Source organism: Nanorana parkeri, unplaced genomic scaffold, assembly GCF_000935625.1.
Source record: "Nanorana parkeri isolate BGI_ZX_2015 unplaced genomic scaffold, ASM93562v1 scaffold121, whole genome shotgun sequence".
NCBI lineage: Eukaryota > Metazoa > Chordata > Amphibia > Anura > Dicroglossidae > Nanorana > Nanorana parkeri.
This window is the reverse complement of record NW_017306389.1, coordinates 1,026,131-1,050,654: the sequence shown is the minus strand read 5'-3', so window position 1 is coordinate 1,050,654 and position 24,524 is coordinate 1,026,131. Positions and strand designations below refer to the sequence as shown.

At 43.0% G+C, this 24,524-nt stretch overlaps 1 protein-coding gene across 1 annotated transcript in view; it reads left to right on the top strand.

Annotated features, from left to right (window-relative positions):
- GORASP1 (golgi reassembly stacking protein 1) overlaps window positions 1-16,097 on the top strand; it is a 32,294-nt gene extending 16,197 nt beyond the window's left edge. The window contains exons 2-9 of the mRNA XM_018553489.1: window positions 1,375-1,455; window positions 5,109-5,312; window positions 5,395-5,481; window positions 6,070-6,200; window positions 6,853-6,997; window positions 8,167-8,305; window positions 14,296-14,448; window positions 15,348-16,097. Coding sequence (XP_018408991.1) covers window positions 1,375-1,455; window positions 5,109-5,312; window positions 5,395-5,481; window positions 6,070-6,200; window positions 6,853-6,997; window positions 8,167-8,305; window positions 14,296-14,448; window positions 15,348-15,583 — 1,176 coding nt within the window. The 3' untranslated portion in view covers window positions 15,584-16,097. The remainder of the gene's footprint in view (window positions 1-1,374; window positions 1,456-5,108; window positions 5,313-5,394; window positions 5,482-6,069; window positions 6,201-6,852; window positions 6,998-8,166; window positions 8,306-14,295; window positions 14,449-15,347) is intronic.
- The last annotated feature ends 8,427 nt before the right edge of the window (window positions 16,098-24,524 follow it).

Here is a 24,524-nt window from a genome sequence, read left to right as displayed (position 1 = left end):
GGGCAGGGGGCCAGATTGGAGGGGGGTAATTCAATTTTCCCAAATTCACCTAGGAAAGTGGAATTACCAGTTAAAGTGGTATTAAAGTCTCCATTTTTTCTGCAGACTGTATATGTACTGCTAGCAAGCAGCAGATAAATACTCCAACATTTAAAAAAAAGAAATAAGTTGGCAAATAGGTAATAACTTACCTGTGTCTGCGCCGCTCGCTCCCGGCTGCAGAACACAACTTCCTAAACGGCTCCGCTGAGTTCCCGATCATGTCGCTGCATAGAGCAGTCACTGTCAGTCACTCCTCCCTGCAGGGCTTCTCCCCTCTCTGTTCCTCCAGCGCTGATTGGAGGGACGGACTGGGGAGGGGGCAGGCACAGCTAGCTCTAGAGAGGCGGAGCCAGCTGTCAATCAGCCAGCGGGGTGGATCCCAACAATATTGTCGTGATCTGCGATTTCAGTATATAGCAGGCAATAACCCGCTATATGCTGAGCTTTGAGTCATATTAGTATATGTCCTCCTGTGACCCTGAAGAGAACAATAGGCCAAACAGGTTGGCCCATAGTTCTCTTTTAACCTGCCATAAGCGGAACCAGTGGGTCACTAGAAGACAATCATTTAAGCACTAAAGGTTGATTTTAGATGTTGGGGATTTGGCAGCTTGGAAACCATAAGGCTGGGTTCACACCTAGGCGTATTGAATATGCGCGTCTGTTGCACGTTTTTTTTACCGCGATTTGCGGTAAAAAAGTCGCGCGACCCCGAAGGCTACTTGGCTGTATCCCCATGTAAAACGCCCTACAAAACGGCCCAAAGAAGTACATGTACTTGTTTGAGCGTAGGCCGTTTTGTAGGGCGTTTCAGACGGGCGGAAATACGGAAAGGTGTGAACCAGACCCATAGAAAACAATGGGATTTTCATGTTTGTACGTTTTGTTGAGCGTTCATAGAGCGTTGAACGCGCGACAAAACGTAAAGGTGTGAACGGGGCCTAAAGATTGTCGTAGACACTCAGAAGTCTGTCTCCCACCCGCAGGTCGTTCTAATATTGTAATAATGCCAGAAAAGTGTTTGTTATTGTGATGTAATAGTACAGTTTTTGTTACTGAGGGCCTGACTACCTTGTGTACTGGGGAATCCCAACCAACTGCCTTGCCCCTATGTAGTAAGAGTGTCCTTATTGATCACTGATGCATTCTTAGCAGATGGGGATGGGTTAGATATCAGCCCTGCCTAATAAAGGGAAATTACTGTCATTTTAAGGATAGTCCACCGAGAAGGTTTATTTTGCTTTGGACAAAAGAAAAGATAATATCAAGCATCTATTTTAAATCTATCCATGTATCTGTATATACTAATATGTAATATATCTGTTTTTTTAGGTTCAAGAGAACTCTCCAGCACAGATTGCAGGACTTGAACCATTTTTTGACTTTATTATTGCAATTGGACATACAAGGCTGGTAAGTGATTTATGAATAACATAAATAACTTGCTTTATGTACATGAATACTTGTTTGACAAATATGTTAAATGTTTTTAAGGCCGGTTGTTACAGGCACCCGAAGGCTTGTGATGCTGGACGTTTAGTTAAGAAACTTTTCATTCATTTATAAGTTAATGGACACTGTTACATTGTCCATGCAGGGTACAGTGACAGTCTCGGAAAAGGGCACCCCCTGACCACCTTATACTTGCCTTGCCTGAGCTCTTTTGCTGCTGTTTCATTGTTTGCAGTTAACACTACAATCAGCAGTTTAGATGACCAGAGGTAGTGATGATGTCATGCCCTCAGTCATGTGACTGTGCTGGAGCACTTTGCTTCTACGCTCGAGCACAGTCACAGGGGAGGAGGTCAAATGCTCCATCATATCCAGAAGCATGGATTGTGTTGCTGTCTGCAGTGAAGAAAGAGCATAAGGGGATCAGCGGGCCCTTTCAAGAGATACTGTCGCTTTGCCCTGAATGGGCAAGATGACGGTGTCCCTTTTTAAACATATGAAGAAAATGTCCAATTTTGAAATGCGTTGCCATGCTTTGGGAGCACAGGAGAATGTTTGAATTTTTAAATTGAATACAAACACAAATGATTATACGCATGCTTTTCTCTCCCTAGAATGCATGTTTATGCCTTGGAGGATGGTACAGCTGGCCATAGATGGGCACATTTATTGCCATGAACCACAGGAGGATACTTCTGTCCATCCTCAGCCACACTGCCTCGCCAAGGCTCTCTGTGTAGTGTGGTCCTAACTCTGATCTATGAGAGCAGGAGGCTGCCTCCAGTGTGTCCCCACACCACTTGTTAGGCTTGTTGTTGGGACACACTGGGTGCTTCAGCTGCCATTGTGATGTGCTGGGCTTCTGGTGTGTCCCTGTTAAGGAGGTTGGGCTACCTCCTGGTAAACCTGCATCCTATTCATCCTTTGCTATATATGCTCCAAAATGCAGACTCTCATAGATTAGAGTTAGGACCACATTACACAGAGGGGCCTTGACAAGGCAGTGTGGCTTCCACATATTTTGCAAAAGTTGTGCAAATAAAACCTCTGTTTTTAACCATAATAGTTTAGTGTTTTTTTGTTTTTGTTTGCAGGCTGCCTGGTAAGTGCGCTGGAAATGTTTTGCTTTCTTATTGCAAAAAATAATGCAGGTGCAATAATTCATGCTTTGAGGCACATGGAGAACCCTTTTAATAATGAGTGGGCTGCCTTAAAGGAGAACTATGGGGTCAGTGTTTTTCCCCATAGTTCTCTTTAGGGTAACTGGAGGACACAAACTAGCGTCCTCCCGTTACCCTAAGCTCAGTATACCGCGAGCTACAGCTCGCGGTATACTGAGACGCCGCAGCCGGAGCGGATCCCGACTTAGATGTCGAGATCCGCCCAGCTGCGTGAGTGACAGCTGGCTCTGCCTATCTAAAGGCAGAGCCAGCTGTACCCGCCCCCTCCCCCGTCCGTTCCGCCAGTCAGCGCTGTCAGATCGGAGCGGGGAGAGGGGAATCCAGCCCCTCCCCTGTCACGGCAGAGAGCCGTGACAGGATCGAGAGGTGAGCGAACCCGGTATGTGTTCGCTCACCTCCCGATCTACTGAGCCGACCTGTGACAGTCTCATTGTCACAGGTCAGCTAGAACTATGAGGTGAGTGAAAAGCACTCACCTCATAGTTCTCTTTTAACAGAACACGCATCTGTGCAGAAAAATGTAAGCATCATTGTATGTAAGCGGGCCCTAAACGCATTGCATTGATTGTGAGAGGGCAGGATTAGGCTGTTTGTGCTCTCCATGCCAGTCTTATCCTGGGTAGTCATTGGCTATACAAACCTGCCAATAATCGTTCAGAAAGATCTTTGGCAGGATATTGGCTTAAGCTGTTGCAAATAAAAATAGTTTTCTGTCCTGTTAGACATAAAACTTAAAAAACAGGGATCGGCTCTGGGTCTTTGACTTCCCTCCGAGGTGATCCCAGTCATTAGAGGGAATGTCTCCCATCACTCACTGTACCCCTATTCCCATGTTTTATCTTCTTTTCTGATTATTAAAAACAATATGCAAAATCTGCTCTGTATCCTCACCAAAAGTTCCCATGATTATTCTACTTTAACTTGAGGGTCATCAGAAGAGCTGTAAATACATTTGTATTACTGATCTATGTCATATTATTTCAACTAGTTCATTTTTTAATGACACAGTAAGCTGCTCAGGTTCTCAGGTCCTTGTAATCCACCCAAGAGACTAATTGCCAGGCACACAATGCCAGCTTACTGCAAGTCCTATTAAGTTGGTTGACATTCTGGCAGCTGTTGCTGGAACTGTTTACCAATCACAAATTGCTTGGACATTTATAAAGTGTTATGGGAGAAGCGCAGTAACATGCAGTCATGCTAGCCAAGGTAAATCCCATTCCTGTGGGTCTGCTTTTTTGTTTTTGGATGAGTGATTTGAAAGAAATGACACATGTCTTCCCACAACATCCTGCTTCTGTGGATTCCAGATCAGATCACATAGTAGCCATTGCTCTCGATGCAATTTGATGAATCCTTCTCCATCTGCTGTTACAGCATATGCTGAAAATAGAACATACAAATTAGAAACACGGAGGCATACCTTTTTGTTGACCCCTTTCTCACTTAAGATTTCTAGATGCTTGGCTGTCATGTTGATCCTCTTGCTCCAGTACTTTGAATCGTGTATGCAAGCACGCAGCTTGATGCAGTTTACAAGTCTTTTTGGGCCCCATTGGAATAAACAAAAACACTAATTTTTAAAACCTTTGTTACCAGAGAAAGGGCTTAACATGAAAAGACCTAAAAATGAAGGATGTAAAATATGACTCAAATTTCCCGCATTGGAAAATTCTCAACCGAACGGCACCTGACCAGATGTAGGCGCTGTTCAGGTATTCAGACACCCTGGAAGGGGGACTTGAGTGGTTTTTTTTTTCTTGTTCAGCCTGCATGACTTAACAAGAAGAAAACAGTAAGTATATGGCTAGCTTTAGTTTGTTGGGACATTTTGTTTGTTTGAAGTATATGCGTCACATAAACAATTAATAGAAAGAGGTTCAGTGAAAGCTGAACAATAAAATGATCAGTAGATTTAGACATATAGACGGCTAAATTTATATCTAATTTCAAGTGTTCTGTGTAAATTTTACCTGTTCCTCCCCTCTGGCTCTCATATGGTGTGGTTGTACCTATGACTAATGGGAAGGCTTGACAGTAAGAAGGGTATAGTGAAGATTTACAAGTCAATTAATCAGCCTACTTCTGTACACTTTTTAATGGTTTCTCTCACTGAAGGTAACTCCTGACTATGCGTTATGTCATTGTATGCTTAGCTTAAATTGCCTAGGTTTGTGGCAGGTTGTCAAAACCCTTGTCTTGTATGTGTCTATGCTGTTTCCGTTATCTAGCAATACCGGGAGATTAGTCTGAAAGAATGTTAGGTTTGGAGGTTTTTACTGCCATCAGCATTTTCATTATTCTGGGAATACCAGACTCTTCCACTTGGTAACACACCACAAGTGTGAATGGGCCCTAAATGTCTTGCTGTAGTTGTGGAGTGTTTTGTTCCAATCATTTATAAGCTGCATGTGATGATTTTGATATCTTCAGAATAAAGAAAACAGCATGTTGAAAGATCTCTTAAAAGCGAACGTGGAGAAGCCTGTGAAGCTGGAGGTTTACAACACAAAGACAATGAAAGTCCGAGAACTGGAAATTACCCCTAGTAACATGTGGGGCGGGCAAGGACTTCTGGGTGCCAGCGTCCGATTCTGCAGCTTCCAGGGAGCCAATGAGCATGTGTGGCATGTCCTGGTAAGTAAAGAACTAGTGCACACCAAAGGAACACTCTCTCTGATGTAAAAGATTTCCTACATTCGCATTCTTCTGTTTTTAGGATGTGGAGCCTAATTCCCCAGCAGCCTTGGCTGGGCTGCAGCCTCATACGGATTACATTGTTGGATCTGATCAGATTTTGCAAGAGGTATGAGCAGCTCTGTTTATAAAGATGATGTATGATCAATAAAATCTGCTTCAAATAATAATAGACAGCGATTATAGCCGTATTACAGATATAATATACGGTATATCCCATCAGCAGCCTAGAACTATCTGAGAGGGTAGACTTCAGTTATCCAGTCATGTGAAAAGCAAAGTCATTTTCACTTTGAATACCCAAACGTGCAAATTAAATAAACAGAAATGTGCATTTTAGAAAGGATAATTGAAGTTAATAACCACACAATTTGTGTAATCACTATCAATGTATTTAGTAAGTCGGCCTCCACAAAAGTCCATGGCAGGGTGGCTGATATTTCTGGCTGGTAGGGCCATGGTCCTGGGTTCAGGTCACACCATTACCTCCTCTACGTGGCATTTTATGTTCTTTTTGTGTACCTTGTCCTTACAATAAAATACCCGGGTACTTACCTTCTACCTAAAACTGGTTCAGTCTAGACCTGGGGATTGGCTAAAGAACAAAGCAGATGTATATGTATCCGTTATTTTATCCTATCGGCCAATATCTGTAACATTGTATAATGTATGTCTTGCCTGTATCATATTATTCCAGTCAGAAGATTTCTACTCTTTGATAGAATCTCACGAGGGGAAGCCACTGAAGCTGCTGGTTTACAACATTGATAACGACTCCTGCCGAGAGGTGTTTGTAACCCCTAATGGAGCATGGGGAGGTGAAGGAAGGTATGCTGAGCTATAATTTATTCAGATAGGTTTTGGATTGAAATGTAGACAAGTGTGTGCAAAGTAAGAGTAAGAGTGATATTCTAGGTTTCTTGATGATTTATCCCGACCCACTCTTGATTGAAATAAAGATTCCAGGCGGTGGAGGATTCAGGTTTTCACACTTTTACTTATCCTCCTTTTCCTTGTGTCTGTCCACAAACAGCTTAAAGGATATTTAAACCCAGAAACAAAAATATAATGTATTGCAGCTTACCAGTCCTTTGACGTGGCTGCATTGGTTTTCATTTCACAAGCTAAGATCATTTTCAGCAAGTACAGAAAGTACCTGTTGATCTTGCCAGAAATGCAGTGTGCTTGTCACTTCCTGTGAGCTGAACTAAAAGCACAAATAATGTTATATTCATTCTGTAATCTAATCCCAGCAGGATAGCATTATGTTTATGCTGTTGGTGGCCTACCTTCTATTTTAGGGGGGAAAGGCTGTTGATTGAACAGGAAATTTTCAGCTCAGAGCTCTCTTCCCTATAGGTGACAGTTATGATTGTGTTAGAAAAGATCAGACCTGTATATGGCCAGTTTTACACTGATTGAGCGTATTCTGAAGAGTTTTACTGAACTTTAGATGTAATCTTTTGTTTTATTGTTGCAGCTTGGGTTGTGGTATTGGTTACGGTTATTTGCATCGGATTCCTTCACACCCTGAGAGACAGCAGCAGAAATTTGAGATAAAACCGCCTTCACCGTTACCACCAGAACCAGAGTCTGTTGTGCCTCCAACAAATGGATATAGTGAGGTATGAACCTGTCATCAGAAAATGTCCTCCTCTATTCTTTTACTAGTTACTGCAGTCGCTCTACATAGTCCATTTACTTTGTTACTCTGTCAGCTGCTGTTTTCCTGACAGAGCCTCTCATTTGTGTCTAGTTTTTGTAGCACATATTGAAAGTACACGTATAGGTAGGTGTAACCAGGCCACAAAATGCGAATGGTAGGACAGATCTGATCATCCCTCAACAGACTAACAACCTAATTCCATGCTTAGGTTTACCATTCATTTTCCAAATGTGTCCTTCAAAAATCCATCCAGCATTTTAATACATCCGTGCTGCATCTATGCATTTGTCAAATGAGAGAGATGGCATCATGTGTGATTTGATGGAGGATGGCCTGAATTCTCTGGCCTCCACTCTAGGAAGCGCTATATGCGGCCTATGTGCTGAAATCCAAGTGTAATTATATTGCAGCTTACAAGTTCTTAGATGTGGTTGCTGCATTAGGTTTGTTTTCAGGTATTTGTTTCTTTATTTTTACCTGGTTAACCTGCAAATAACACACTTCCTGTCCCTGGGTGGATATGCTCACACCTGTCTTTAGAGGAAACCATGGTTGTCACTCAGGCTGGGCTACAAACCTTTGTTCATCTCCATTACATTAGGGGCAATGTGATTAGTTTACAGAAGGAATATGAGATTGGTTTGCTCTCTGTAAAGCTCACAGTGACATTTCTGGCAAGGTCAGTGGGGATGTTCTGTACTTGCTGAAAATCTTCTTAGCCTGGCAAAGGAAAACTAATGCATTCACCACATCTAGGGACTAATGAGCCAAAATGTATTGCATGTTTGTTTTTGAGTTTAGTTATCCATTAATTCATGCAGAGATTCATTAGCTTGTTTCTGGATTCATTGACTTCTTTAGTTTTCTGCAGCTTTTTCCAGTGCTTTGAGCATCTTCTAAGGAGATCCGTGCTCTACAGCTTTCCTTTATCTTCCTTCCTTTATCTTCCTTCCTTTATCTTCCTACCTTATTCACAAGAGATCAGTTCTTTACCTCCTCTTCTACCTTCCCAGTATAAGCACCGTGTCCACAGCTTATGGCACCATAAGGTTGCTGAAGTAGGCTCTTTAATAATGATTAATCATTTAAATGACCAGAATGTAAATTGTGTCATATCCTTGTTATCAGGCTCCTCTGCAGGCACCAGAACCGCTCATAGATACGGCTGATGAAGCCCTCGCACTGGCCGAAGCGGAAACACACCCTGTCACCGCTGGGGAGCATACACTGGTCCTGCCGCCACCGATACAGAGAGTGGTAAATCCAGGTATTGCAGAATGAGAACACTTTATCCTTCGCCTCTCTTTTTGTATAGTTTAAAGTATAGTTACACTCTCACTAAAAACATTGTACAGCTTCTGAAAAACGTCCACATGGTAGGTTAACTTCACTGAAGAGAACTCTTGTTTCCAGCAATAGATCCTGCAGTCTCTTGGCTCTAATGACATCCTATTGTGCTCTGTGGAATGTGATTTTTGGAGGAGCAGATCTCCAATCTGCAAACAGTGCCCATTAACGGTGGCTGGGAGCAGCAAAAGACGGTTCTACTTCTAGTGAGCACATACTGTGCGACCTCAATGTCGCACAATCAGCAACTCAATGAACACTGGATGGAAATAATGTTCTGCTTCTATAGAACACGCCACCTGTAGAGAATATTGTGTTTATTGAAGGTCAGTTGTTCCATTAAATTGAGCTAAGGGTCCCCACACACCTTACGATTATCGTACGATAATTGCGGGAAATCCCGCGATCGTACGATGATCGTAAGGTGCGTGGAAGCCGTGCGACCTCTACTACTGTAAGGTCGCACGACTTTAAACTTACGGACATGTTTGAAAACCCGCCGAGCATCGTACGATGTTCGGCGGGTTTGTGGCATGTCCATACGATAACAGCCGCACGGGCCGGTGTGCGCAAGCGCACACTGCCCGTTCGGCATTGCGGTCATCGGAAGCCCGCCCCTCAGGGGGCTTGGCTTGCGATCATCGCAAGTACGATCTGCCTATGCAACATAGGCAGATCGTACGTTTTTTAAAGTACCTTACAACCATCGCAAGACAAAAGTCTTGCGATGGTTGTAAGGTGTGTGCCCAGCCTTAGACTAGTAGAGAGACACAATGTAATCTTCTGCTGAACAGGTAAATGTGGCTACTCATGTCTGCATATATTAAGGCAGGGGTAGCCAAACTTTGGCCCTTCAGCTGTGCTGAAACTACAAATCCCATGATGCATCTGTCTCTGGGTGTCAGGCCTGTAGCTGTGAGAATCTTGCAATGCCTCGTGGGATTGGTTGTTTTACCACAGTTGGAGGGCTGGAGTTTGGTTACCCCTACGAGTCCCATGAGGCATTGCAAGACTTGCAGACTGACAGCCACAGGCATGACTCCCAGAGGGAGCGGCATGATGGTAATTGTAGTTTCAGCACAGCTAGAGTGCCAAGGTTGTCTACCCCTGGCATATATTATTTTACAAATATTCAAACCACAAAAGGCAATAATATGCAGAGCACATAAATACTTAAAATATGTGCTACCAACCTTAACAAAACAACCTCATTAGAGCAAAACCAGTCAATCCATTATGGTCCCTCTGCGTCTTTTTGCAATGTGGGACAAGGCGATATGATACTGCTATCTCGGGTACTTGTGTATCGTGTGACTCACAGACTAATGAATAAGAACACGGTGGATGTGTAACAAGGTGTGGGAGCAGATAAGCAGATTTGAGCCACACATACAACCTTGTACACTGATTAAACAAACATTAGAGACATTTGTATGAAGTGTTGGATAGGAAATAGATACATTACATCTGGATCCTGTGGATGTTATTGCGGCGGACGGTGCAGTTGTTGAATATTGAAAGCGTGAATGTGGATGCAGCTTTTTGCAGCTTGAAACGGAACAGAGGAATAAACTCTGTTCTGTTGTGAAGGAGACAGTGAAGCCTTTGAACATATGAAGTCCATATATCCACAGGAAGAATCATTTGTTGGTGTGTGTGCATATGTGAGCGCTATTGCTCTGGATATACAGGGAAGGGTATATTTTAAATCTCACATAAGTACCACTATTTTTTTTACACGCAGACAAGATTTAAACCCTTTAGAGGATGTAACACATGGACGTGCAGTACAAATAAGCTTGTAAAAGAAAAGAGAAGCCCAATATAGGTTGCAGTTTTTAAATGGAGAATCAAATAAGACACAATGGGGGAATTTATCATAGCAATTGCCAGTGTTCCACTCGTCGGCTGATCGGGAGCAGGAGCACCGCTGTACACCGTTCTGACAGTGGAGCAGTGGTCGCTGTGGAAGGGGTTAAAAAGTAAGCTTCAGGCTAGGGGACCTTGCGGTCCGTGGAGTGATCGGTGTGGCTATGCGTTTCGAGGCTCTGTACCTCTTTGTCAAGCCAGAAGTAGTTCTGGGATCGTGCACTGGAGCTGGCGGGAAATACAGCGGTTTTAAAAAATGACAGGTGGGCGTGGTTTACAATCGTCGAGGGCTGTCATTGGTCAGTCTTGCCTGGAGGGTTATTCCAGGCAGCTGATGAATGGCTTGGAAGCCGTTATGTAGAAAACCTCTTTAGGTGTGTGTGTGTGTGTGTGTGTACAGTTGTAACTGTTTGTTTAAAGACAAGTGTTACTTGGAAAGGAGTAGTGTCATCTAATCATTAATAAAAAGTTTTACAGGAGTGGATCATTCCTTGTGGCAATAGGATGGCTGGATTTTATCTTTGGGTGGTTGTATTCTTTCAATGAAATATATGTTTAAAAGAAGGATGAGTGACAAATATGTTTAAAAACGAATATGTTTAAAAATGAATGAGCGTGAGGTGGAAAGGATTTATTTTGAAACAATTTGTTTTGAAACAATTCGTTACATGCACTATTATGGTCTTTGGACCTTTCAATTATAACCATTCTAATTGTTTTGTTTGGGAAGTGGATAGTGCGTTTGGATGTATGGGACCCAGGGTCTTATTCGTTGTTTTTTGTTATTTTTTATTTTTGTTTTTAGAGGATGGTTTGTATCTCAAGATCTTCATTAAGTCCAGTTGGTACTAGGGTGTTTAGTTTGTATATCCAAAATGTCTCTCTATTGCAGTCGAAACCGCTCGGAAGGTGTTAGGTGAGTGAGTATGTGTTCTATGGCAAACACATGTAGGGCATGGATATTTTTGTGGTGTTTGGCTGTGAAGTGCCGTGGGACGCTGTGTTCTGTATCTCTTTTCTCTATAAAGCGTCTGTGTTCTCCGATGCGTTTGCGTAAAGGACGTATGGTTCGTCCGACATATATCAAACCGCAGGGGCAAGTTAGTCCATATACCATGTGATCATGTGTACATGTGATGAATTGTCTTGTGTTATATATGTTATTGCTATGGTCTTTGAATGTTTCTTGGCCATGATGGATGAATTGGCAAGTGAGGCACTTAGGTTTTTTGCACTGAAATGTCCCAACCCTGTTATCAAACAAGAAGTTTTTTGTGTTTGTTTTGGATTCTTTAGGTAATTTGCTAGGTGCAATTATGTTTTTGATATTTTTGTTTTTCTTAAAGTTTATGAATGGTCTGGTTGGTAAGAGGGGTCCTAATTTTGGATCCTTTAGTAGGATGTGCCAATTTTTACAGAGAACTTTTTCTATGGCCTTGTAACTATTATTGTATGTGGTAATGAACCTCACTTGGTTGTTGTTAGCTGAAGCTTGGTTATGATCGACAGTTTTGGGTGTAACTGTTTGCAGGTAGGTGGAACATGCGTTTGTAATTAATTCATCAGGGTATTCTTTGTCTTTAAATGTTTTGGTAAGAAGTAGACTAGACGCAGTATAGTCTGATTTTATCAGTGCAATTTCTGCTCAGTCGACAAAACTGGCTTTTGGGGATGTTGTTTTTCCACCTGGGGTGATGGCAACTGTTTTTACTATACCTACAACTATGAATGAACATGAGGTGATGTAGATCACTCCCATTCATTCATAATTGAGGATATAGTAACCATACCATGTCCTCAATTATCTACAAACACACAGTGATCGCTGAGTGTTTGTACCCGATCTCCTCTCTGACACGCTGTCACAAAAGGCTGAGCGAGCAGTGTATGGAGGTGAGCTCAGCCTCCTGTGACAGCGCTGGCTGTCTCCGCCCACACACCCCTCGTCCTGCAGCGCTCGGCTGGTTGTCACTTTCTTTTCTCCCCGCTGGAACACAGAGCAGCGCCCAGCTAGGAGAAAAGAAACAGGGATGCGCCAATGTATCGGCCGAAACATGGCTCTTGCGGCATTATGCCAAAAGTGCCATTTTCGGCCGATTTATATCGTGCATCCCTAGTTTGAACTCGCACGGGATATATTTGATGGACTTTGCGCTGAATTTATGTTGCTAGTGTAATGTTCATAAATGAGATGAAATAGATTCCAGGAGAGAAGACTCGTAACTCCAGGCAAAAACCTTACCTGTCGCTTCTTGAAGAAGTGGTCATGGAGACTTCTTAAGTTCCAATTGTTTTGTTAGAAGATGCTCCAGTCTCAGACAGCCGCAGAGGTAAATAGTTGTGAACAGGTGCAAACTTTCGCAAAACACGTGCAATAGGAAAAATAGTGCAAGCTCTGGTCAAAACAGGCAGACATACTAAAAGAAGCGGCTAAACAGATCTGAACATAAAAAAAATGATCCAAGAGGCTAAAACTGTCACAATTGCTTTGATAAATTCCCCCCTGTGTCTTTATACTTGAGATGTGATCTATAGACACATGTTCTTCTGTAATACATGGATGTGCAGTGCATATGAATCTGCAAAGAGGAAAATGTGAAATGTACTGAGGGTGGATTTATAAACAATTTGCAGAGCCGTTCTTCCTGAAAATATCTGTGAACGTTTCTCTGAATCATTGTGCAAATTTACGCACCACAAACTTTTTTTTCGTTTTCATTTACAAGTGCAATTAACCACTTCCTGCGGGTAAAGTACATTTATGGCGTGCCACAGAAGTGGTTATACCAAGAGCTCGGCTGCTGCATTTTAAACAACCAGCGATGGCTGTTAATGTAAAAGCGATCTGGCGTCTATACAGCCGCCGGATTGTTTGTGCTGATGGTGCTGCCCCTTCAGCCTCCACCGGCTTCCCCAGGCTCCGCTATTCCCCATGCGGGCCCGGGACTGGCACAGCAGGTCTCCTGTAATGATTGGAGAGACTTCAGCAGGCTTCCAGCCGCTGATCTCTCCTCCAATCACTGGTCCTGGAAGTGATGTGTATTACATCACTTCCGGTGTCACTGTTTACATTCTCTGGTTTTTAGAGTCGGGAGAAGAAGCTGGGGAAGCAAATCTCTGCTTCCTCAGGTTCTTTTGGGGTCCCTAGGTGACCCATAAAAGGGTGTGACAGGTCCTCGTCTGCTATTACATAGGGGGCTTGTTAGCCCCTTATGTGATAGCAATATAGTTAGTGGGGGGGGGGGGGGGGAAAGTTTTTTAAAAATAAAAATATTGAAGTAACATATAGCAAATAAAAAAAAATGCCCAAAAATGTTTTTTATTGTCCCCCGCCCACATACATATATACGCGAACACGCGTCGGTGCGCCTACTTGCAAAAAAATAAAAATTGCGCTACACATGTACACCTGTTACTTATCGCCACGAACGTCGGAGTAAGAGCAATAATTCTAGGCCCATCAGTCACTGTTTGCACTAAACTGATGAGCAGTAAAAGTTTTTAAAGTGTCCCCTAGGGGAAATTTGGGGTATTGTAGTTTTTTTTGCGGCTTCACGGGCGAACAAAATTTGAAGGGTTGACATGTTTGGTGTCTAATTATCCGACCTGACTCCATCTTTTATATGCAACCAAAAAATTGGGTATTATATTCTGTGCACTAAACTTCATGTTAGTGTAATACTGGTTTGATAAACATTTGCGCAAAGTGCAACGTATTTTTTTTTTTATTCTACATGGCCTCTGCTTTCAGATAATATATCCAGCCAAAAATTCAGATTTTATCGTGTGTGCACATGTAAGAAATTTCTGCGGACAGCTAGTGGTTACATTTGAATTTTCTGATTGCTATATCGCATTATGGCCACTAGATGGCAATGAAGGAGCACAGGAAATAAATGTTTATGTTCTATGCTCCTCCGCTCCATCTAGTGGCCATAATGCGATATTACACGATATCATTAACATTTTTACAACTGCAGCAGTGAGGAATAGGTTTATGGAGGTCATGAAGATGGATTTAATATTTGTGTTCCATTATAGGGTTTCCAGACAATTCACATTTCCAAGTGCCTGAAATTCCAGATGTAACCAAACTGATAGATGTAATGTCACCGGCTTTTCTCAACGTGGCTCCGGATCTTCCCATAGGAACAGACCAGATTCTGAGTACTGAAGAGCTCAGTGCATACATTGGTATGTTCACCTTGATGTAAATACGTGCTGTAATATGTCTCTACCATATTCTGATACTCTTAGTCAGTGATTCAGAAATAACTCTCAGAAATAACGTTGATAAAAAAACATCAATTCTTTGAACTATAAATGTAAAAAGTAAAGTGCTACTTATAAGGGTTAATCAGCTTATGGATGTTTTGGCATCCTGACCGCTCTCTCCTCCTCGCGCAGCCCCCGCTTGGCATCCTGACCGCTCTCTCCTCCCGCAGCCCCCGCTTGGCATCCTGACCGCTCTCTCCTCCTCGCGTAGCCCCGCTTGGCATCCTGGCAGCTTCTCTCCTCCTCTGCTGGGTGCTGGCAGCTGGATCGGCTCTGTGTCCCCTTTGATCCCTGCTGCCTCTGCCAACACAGGCGGGGGAGAGCAGTGGGGAAAGCAAAAGAGAAAGAAAAAGATGAATGGTTATTGAAATAATAATACATAGTTTTGTTAGATGAAAAATAAAAATACTGTAGGCACAAGGATTAGGCACCCAGAAGGTCCCTGCACACACCTGAAGGAGCCTACAAAGGCCTGTAGTAACAACTAAATGCTGAGCTATGCTGACAGGAATTACCTGAGTGATAAAGCTTGCCTGGCCTCCTACACTTTCCTGTGGGCCAGTAGAAATGTGTGTGGGCTGGGGTAGGTGGCAGGAATAGGCTCCACCACTACGTGGCAGTATCGGCACTTTACCTCTCAGAATGGCCGTGGTGTGGCTGTGACGGCATGCTTTGGTGGCGTCTGCGGGAATGTACAGGTACCTCTAGACATCTGCACTCATCTACAGCAGTCTTTAATCTGACCGGGACCCTCTGAACTATTTCTCTGATTCTTTATACTGTTAATTTGAACTTTGTGTATTTTTTTGTCTTCACAGAACAGGTGACGATTCCAGAAGTGCCACCTCTTGACATGCCTATATCACACGTTGGCTTGGATCAGTCACTTGCTGAGAACGGCACAGCCGCTTCCGAGGACCTGGACAGTACTCAGGGACTGGACAGTGTGGAGAATGGATCACACACACAAGAAGACAAGCCACTCTCCTCTACTGAGGAACTGCAGAGCACAGAGGATACAGCCACCATCAAAGCCGAAACAAAAGAAGAATAGAACGTAAAAGACTTTTTACGTTTTAATCATATTTGCCAAGTCTTATCTGCTTTCCACCATGTTGGGCTACAACATGCACGGTCGCTAACAGCAAGACATTTAAAGGTTTTATTTTTTTTAAATCTTTTCACAACCAGAAATTTTATGCAAAGAGTAGATTTTAATGAATAATCTATTTATGTCCTTCTTAGGATTATAGAGCTTAAAAATCTTCACAAGTAGCAGCCGGCATATTACTTGATATTCCTGGTTTGATGGGCTTGTCAGAGGTGATGGGTCATCTGCATTTGACAGCAGGACTTCTGTTGAATGTATGATTGCTTTGTTTGGTTTGGGATGAAGAGATCAGTCAAGCCCAGATGCAATCCCAGTTCTAGATGGTTTAAAGCGCACTTCACCCAGCATATTATTATGATCCCAAGTCCATGTTTACCCCACCGTGCTGTCCTGATTGATCAGGAGTCATGTGCTTCCTTCTTTGGGGGACTCTAGGTAATGTTCTTGCAATGTAAGGAGATATAATCGAGCTGCTATCAGTATGATTGGGGTAACCATCTAGAACAAAGAACGCCATTACAATATATTCAGCTCCATTCCCTCTTCCGTAATGAGAAGGTTCTGAAAGCCATCCTCAATATCTTCAGCAAAGTTAACCATTATATGTGTGACACTTAATAGTGCATCTTAATCAGGCCATGGGTAGTTCCATAAAAGTGATGCTTGCACTTATTGAGCCATCTCTTCTCTCCTTCAGAGTGTTGGGGGTCTTTGGAATTTGGAGGCTCTTATTAACCAGTTGAGTTAGTTTCCCTGCATTTGAATTGTCTTCAGTGTAGAGGTACTACACATCTCCCACTGTCAGCATCTGGTGAGCATTGCAGGTGGGTCCTCGTGCCTGGCTTATGCATAGGCTTCCAAATGTCTACTTGTTGGAGAGACTATATCTGTATGAGGCCAGCCTTAGATTTAAATATCGCAGATTACCGTATTATTCTGCAATTTAGAAAGAGCGACATATTTAAGCAAACCTATATCCTACGCTACACCATCCATTTGCTGTACTGTAACCTACGTACCTGTCAGCAGATACTGGCTCCATCAGGCTGCCAGTACATAGACACAGCTGTTGATGGTGGTCACGTGTTCAGTGTCTTAAGGCAGGATCGGTATTCAGGTGGAGCCACCGATTGACTGGATCTGCCTAAATACCTTCTTTTGACAGAGAGAGCATGTGAGCGGTCATTTTCAGGAACGGGCAGAATGAGGGTGTCTGGAACAACTGACAAGAATTCCAAAACATTTCTTATCATCTGAGGTTAAAGGTAAGGGGGAAATAATATAGGTTTTAATAAGCTTCTAGGTTGCTTAAATGGTGATTTGGGATTTCATTCCACTGAAGTGTTCAAATTTCCTTGATAATCTACCCCCAGATTAGCTGATTCTAGTTAGTTTGTAGGGATTTAAGCATTAAGATCTGTGCTGGTGAGGCCCCAGGCCTGCCCATTACTTTCAACCATGATGAGGAGGCTTCTGCCTTTCTGCTGATCTTTTTTACACTAAGGGCTTTGTTAATAACACTGACATTTGCACTGCACTAGAGCCCCTAGATTGCGCTGATGAGCTATGGCTGTCCTACACTCACCAGCACCATCTAGGGGGGCTAGCGTCATGCATCGGTTCGCACGGCACTCATATAGAACTCCTGGGAGTGGTGCTACAAAGGGGGATTAAAGCTAGGGACTACGGTGGGAAGGTCATACCGCAAGAGACACCAAAAGAAAAGTTAGATTATTTCAACTCGTCAGCATTTACCAAAAACACAACAATCATTTCTTGTGGCCTGGCTGACCCTTTCCACACTGTAGACACTGCTGCAGGTTTTCAGTGTTTTAGCATCCATACTACAGCAAAGCGGCATAGATTTGTACTATATATAACCTGCACCTCTCCATGAAATACAGAGGGGAAAAAACAGTGAACACATTTCAAGCAAAAGCCTCATATAAAATGGAAATGCATACGATGACAAAAGAAATTGCATGCTGGGAGCTGAGCACGATGTCCGCTCTAAAACGTATGTGTATAAACTGCAATGGGAACGTGCAGATATATCAGTGTGTACATACCGCAAGAGAAAGGGTCGGCTCCTAGGTTCAGATGTCTGGATCATTGAATTGTCTAGGAGTGGAATATCCCTCTGAGAATAACCAAGTGGAAATAGAGATTTACAATGGTCCGGTTTTTAAGGTCAAGAGGGTTTTTACATTTAGGAGTTTAATATCTTATTTTTTAATTCATATAATTTAAGGCAATCACTGGGAGATGGTCATTTAATAGTTCTTAATGATTGTGATGTATTTAAAAATCTTATATATTATGTTGGTGAGAATGTACATTGTAGAAACTGCAGCACAAGAAAGTATGTTTTGTCTTTTAAACAGAAGAAGTAGCACAGTAACAGTGCCTGTAACCTGGACATTAAAGGGGAACTCCAGTCAGAACAAAATTCACCAATATATGAGAATATTTACAAGAGGCACACAATTTAATCTAGTCGTGAAAATAGATCAGTTAAAGGCTAAGTTTAGCTTTTGTGTCCACTTTTTATGTTACACCTATATATCGGGTCACATTACCCAGCCCCCCCTCACCTGAATTGTGGTGTTCTTCTCCCTGCAAACTCCTCTATATAATTAAAAGAGAACTACGGGGTAAGTGTTTTTTCCTCATAGTTCTCTTAAGGGTCACGGGAGGACACTAGTGTCCTCCCCTGACCCAAAGCTCAGTATATCACGAGATACAGCACGCGGTATACCGAGACCACCGCAGCCGGGACAGATCCCGACAACGCTGTTGAGTGACAGCGGGCTCTTCCTATCTAGAGGCAGAGCCAGCTGTACCCGCCCCCTCCCCATCCGTTCCTCCAGTCAGCGCTGGTGGATCGGAGAGGGGAATCCCTGCAGGGAGCCGTGACGAACGGTATGTGTTCGCTCACGTCCTGATCTATAGAGCCGACCTGTGACAGTTTCATTGTCACACGTCGGCCCGAACTATGAGGCTGAGTGATTTTCACTCACCTCATAGTTCTCCTTTTAAATTTGGCACGGCTGTACAGAAGTGCAGTGATGTCATTGATGGCTTTCTCCAGCCCTGTAACTGAAGATCCCTCCCTCGGAAAAGACCTGGGATTAGGGGAATAGTCTGCAGGAGCCTGAGCATTGCACCCGCTATGAATTGTTCTCTGGGCTCCAGGGCAGAAAATCATTAAATGCACTTTTTTTTTTGCAAAAGGTGGACTACGCCTTTAAATATGTATCTATGAAAGTCATTTCTGAACGCAATTTGAGTCCCTGAATGCTGCATATTAGCCTCTTGCAATCCCCAGCACAGCAAGACTCTGCGGCAATCAGGGCTCCTCTATTGGTTTACACTGTATTGTCTGCTAACTGCATGTACGTGTTTACAGGAAGACAGAGCCCAGGGGAGCCTCTTCGGCACGCCTACTGCTTTTCATTGTCCAATCAGCAGGTTGCTTGATCTAGCTGTGCCCCTAGGGTGGGGTGGGGGGGGTCTGGATCTACAAGACCGCATTAACTGATTTACAAATAAGTGTTACATTTGTATTTAGCTGTTTTGGCTGGAGTTCAAATTTAAATGTGACCTGGAGGTATCTCTGTTCATACTTAAATCGACCCTGATGGAAAAATAAAAATGAGAAAAAGCAATTCCCTTGTAAAGAAGGGATAATCGTATTCTCTGTATGTACCATCGCTCTTAAAACTAGAGAAGATTGTGGATGGTGGGAGAGGCAATTACAATATATACCTTAATTTGGGTGATGGAACAACTGGTAAATGGTGCCACGGTAATCCACAAGGAAGATATGTTGTCAGTCTTCTGCTTCAAAATTTAGTCTTTGTTGACATTCATTTCTTTTGATATGATGAATGAACATCAATAAGGAGGAGTTTTTAAGCAGAAGATGTGCTGACAACATATCTTCCTTGTGGATTACCGTGGCGCCATTTACCAGTTGTTCCATCACCCAAATTAAGGGGTATACCGCAATAGAGACATATCTATAATGTAAATGTGCAATGGAAACTATTGAGGGCGTGCCACACATTTGTTCAAGGTGAAGATAAAGGGTTTGAACAGTAAGATGCAACCAATGAACCAAATGTTGAAAAATTATGTCTTACAAAAGTCGTACGATCTGCGCCAAATAAATCATTTCTGTCTGCAGTTGTCTGGCTGTGTCATCAATATATTTAAAAAGGTGCGCGTAGACTTGGGTAGAAGAAGGACCTAGAACCTTGGACAAGGATCCAACATGCCCTATAGATACAACAAATAATATGAAGACCACCACAGGCATCAGCACTGTAGTTACCTAAGGTACTTTTTTTTTAGGTCAGGTCGCTTTAAGCAGGTACAGTTATGCATGGTCATGTGGTCGCTTCAATGAACACTAACTTGAAATACAAGTGGCCTTAAATAAAAGATTTTGTACAAAAATGTTTTGTATTCCTGGTCCAGTAAACTGAAATATCATTTATACAAGCCGCATTCTTTGCTTTTCTGAATGAGTACACACTTTGTAGCATGCAAATCGATTTTTAACCAGCACTGGCCAAAGATATGATGGTTAATTTCATGGGCTCCTTCACACCAGCCTGTCCGCTCGCTGAAATGCTACGTTTCGGTGAATGGGCTAGTGAGTTGTGACAGCGCTGGTAGTGTGCGTATTGTGCACAGCCAATGTGTACACTCCATTCAGGTCCCTGCACATCAGCAAGGTCCGCTGCTCTACTGTGTGGCACCCATCGGTGGGATCCATTGTGCTGTGATAAAATGCAGCCTGTTTGCATTTTATTGTGGCACCCTACCCATTATACGTGAATAGGAAAAATAGAAAACAATTGTTTGCTACGTGTCCCATCAGTGACCAGCACTGATTCAGTGTGGCACAACGCAGGTCACCGCTAGATGTGTGTGAACGGGTCCCTTCAGGTGTTTAAGGAACATGTGAGGACAGAATAATTGATGCTGCCAGTGCTAAAAGGTTTGTAAAGGAAGGTGATGGGTTTTTTTGGGGGGGCGGGGGGGTTGGTTGTCATCCAATTTTTAATACCTGCTGATCTAAATACTAAATTTACTGAATTGCACAGCCAAGGAGTGTATCTAGTTTTACTGTGTGGGTATTTTATGAATCAAGACTGGTTTTTTTTTTTCTTCCAAATGGGAATAATTAGAGGAAAACAGAATTTCCTTTATAAATGTCTGTATTCTATTTTATGCCTGCAGCCACAGTTCACTAACTGGTATGATCAAAAGCTTGTTTGTTTAATTCATGTATTCACTACCTAAGCTCCCCTACATAGTCCAATCCAAACCAAATCTAGTATTGCCTGTAAGGATAGGGTTGTGTAGGGTGATTATAAACACTTATTTTGCATTGAATTTTAATCACCTGGATTAGTTCATCCATCAATGCTTCTTGTTCCCTGGAGTTTGTCTTCCTGCATCCAGTAGCTGAGAAGTAGCAGTCCTAAGTAAAGGGTTAACCACCTCTGAATTAGCGCCAGCGTATAAATGCTTTTCCTGGAGCATCAGGGCAGCACACAATGGGTTAATGTTCCACCCTTTAACCCCCCCCCTCTATATTTTTTTGCTTCCAAGAGGTATACTGAAATGCGGCCATTCCTGATAAACTAGTTTGCCAATCCTGCCTCATGGAAGAAATGGATGAGCATATGACATCCGCCCCAGAAGTAGTATCTATAATAAAAGAAACCGTGAGAGCCGACATGAAAGAGTTATCGTATCACTCCACTGCAAAACCCATACTTCACAACAACCGTCTGGACACTCTGAGCAATCCAATTAGACAGAATTCCTATGTTCGTTGGGCTTTGATTTCAGCCTAGCACATCTTTTCATGGTAGCAGTGAAGGAGGCGATAGCATGGGAAGATACGGTCAAAGTGCCAACTAAAATGAGGTCACCTTTTCCTATACAGAGGAGGTTATTATGGATGACTGTAGAAGGGTGGAAAAGAAACCATGCCTTAATAATAGAAGTTAAATCCACATATGAGGAAATGTCAAGCCTAGTCATCCTCCCAACTTGTAGATGCAGCAGTAATGAGACTAGCCTGACATGTGCCGCTCCCTATGGATGCCGTATCTTTTACAGACCTTCTGGAGAAGAGAAGAAAAAAAAATAGCTGGCTTGGACCTAAAGAAGGCATACACAGCGGCCGGGGGATCATGTCACCCAGCAATAGCCCTGACTAGGGTATCAAAAGCCATTTCCGCCTGGATCTTAAACATCAAAAAGGCGATCAAGCCTAATGTAGATAGAGAACAACAAGCCTAATGTAGTCGTGATGGGTGACTTCAATTACCCAGACATAAATTGGGCCAATGGAACTTCGGGTTCGGCAAAGGCGGGGCGATTTCTAAACATGTTGCGCGACAATTTCATGGACCAGATGGTGGAGACTCCTACCAGAAAAAATGCCATCTTAGATCTAATTGTCACTAATAATGCAGAGTTAATTGAGGATATTGTAATTGGGGAGTCATTGGGTAATAGTGATCACAATGTGATTACTTTTAATATTGAACACAGAAAAGGGAAGTGTACTGGAAGGACTAGAACCCTAAACTTCAGAAGGGCCAACTTTGAGAAGCTGCGCAACCTAGTGGGGGAAATAAATATGGAGGACCAGAGCTACGAGACGAGGCTACTAAATTTAAACATGTTCACATTAGAGGTGAGGAGATTAAGGGGGGATATGATTTCCATGTACAAAATGTTTAATGGTGGTAGCAACATTAGCGATAAACTGTTTAAAATTAACTCCGTTACAAAAACTAGAGGCCATCACCTAAAATTGGTGGAAAAAAAATTCCAGCACAAGGGGCGAAGGGGGTTCTTCACAGTAAGATCAGTTAGGGTCTGGAACTCACTGCCACAGACAGTGATTTCAGCAAAGAATGTGGAATTGTTCAAGAAACTTTTGGACGATTTCTTAAGGGACCGTAATATACAGGGGTACAGGTACTCCTAGAATGAGATCCTAATAGGTTGGACTTGATGGACTAATGTCTTTATTCAACCTCAAGTACTATGTAACACATTATTATTGCTCTCCAGGATCTAAAGTTAGTAAGGGATTTTGTAGGAGAGGCAGCTATCGATGTTATCTGGTGTTCTGTTCGAGCCATGTTGTCTACAGTAACAGCAAAGATGCTGAAACCATGGTTGTCAGGTTCCACGTCAAAGACTAATTGAAGCAAGATTCCCTTTTTCGGGGGTAAATTAGACCTGGTCATATCAAGGTAACCGGAGAGCTTGTCCGCTAATTCACAGGACACTAACAGGGTTATTGACAAAAGAGTGAAGAGTTCGGAGAAGGCAGGAGACGTGAACAATCTAGGACAGTGGTTCTGTGTAACCTCAGGACCCACATTTGTTCTTGGTCATTAAGTCGCACTGCAATGGAAAGCACAGCATTAGGGTACCGCACGTTCCGGTGCAGGCATACGAACTGAGGGTGGGAGGTGAGTTTAGGGTGACATTCAAATGAATGGCAATGCAGCACACCTCTCTTAAAACCAGAATGCACAGTAGGTGCAATTGCACGTTACCATGCATTAATCACACGGGACTGTGAACACACTACTAGTGTGAACAGGCCCTCAAAAGCACTGACAGACATACACAACCACAGACACAATCTCACACACACATGCACACTCCAAAAAAAGTGTACTTTTTAAAAATGTTTTCAACGTCCACCCAGTCTCCACACCTTACGAGAACTGCAGTGGATCCTCAGGCTGGGGTCCAGTGAGGCCTGCTGGGCTGTGACAGAGCTCCATCCATATGTGCATTGCTTATACAACTCCCTTGTGTGCCCTGTAGAGGTGCCAAGAGCCATAATGTGAAGTTACTCGGGTACAAGCACCTCTACAGGACACACGAGGGAGCTGTAAGCATGTGTGTATGGATGGCGCTCCCTCACGGCCATAGCCCCACCCCACCTGAAGCTGACACTCGGTGCCGGGCAGCATATTTCGAATGGCTGCTTAGCACAAGAACTGACAGTGCTGTGCTAGTGGAAGGCTCTCACCTAGAAAAGTCGAAGGCACGCAGCGACCCACTAAACAAGGGTCCGAGACCCAGTTTTGGGTCACGACCCTCCAGTTGAGAACCAAGGATCTAGGACCACATAGCTGAACTGGAAAGTGAACTAAACTGGAGAATTTTTCCAAATCCGCTACTTTGGTCTGGATTGTTCACTTCTGCTGCCTTCCCCAAACCCTTCACCCTTTTGTGAATAACCCTGTAAGAAGTCTTTTTGGCCGTGCACATCCTTTTGGTGAAGGCACTAAAGAATTTTGCAGTGAAATGGGTAGGGACTCTGCAGAAGCATTGGGTTGTGGCCACTATAACAACAGATCATCGGTGGAAGTTCAGAGCTCGTCCTTGATATAACTTAGAGCAAACAAGAATTCAGACCTTGTTGCAGAAACAAGCAATACGTCCAGTACCAGCAACAGAGAAATTCTCCAGCTTCTACTCACTGCTATTCCTGGTAAGGAAGAAAACAGGAGCTCTCAGACCAGTGCGGGATCTTCATGCACATTGTCAGAAATATCTTTGTTTTGCTTTTCTAGGATTCCACTTCCAATTGATATGCCTCACTTTTTGGATTTCAATGGCTTTGTGAACCTTCATGAAGATACTCCTCCTCCAAAATCATAGAGACAACAGAACCTGAAACTCAACCACTACCTAAATTATATATCTTATTACTAGCACAGAACCAGGCTCCACCTGAATGTCACCGAGCAATTCTAATCTCTACTCTTCAGTCATTTCACATGGATCATCAAAATGGAGAAATCCAGTCTTTGTCGCAGATGAT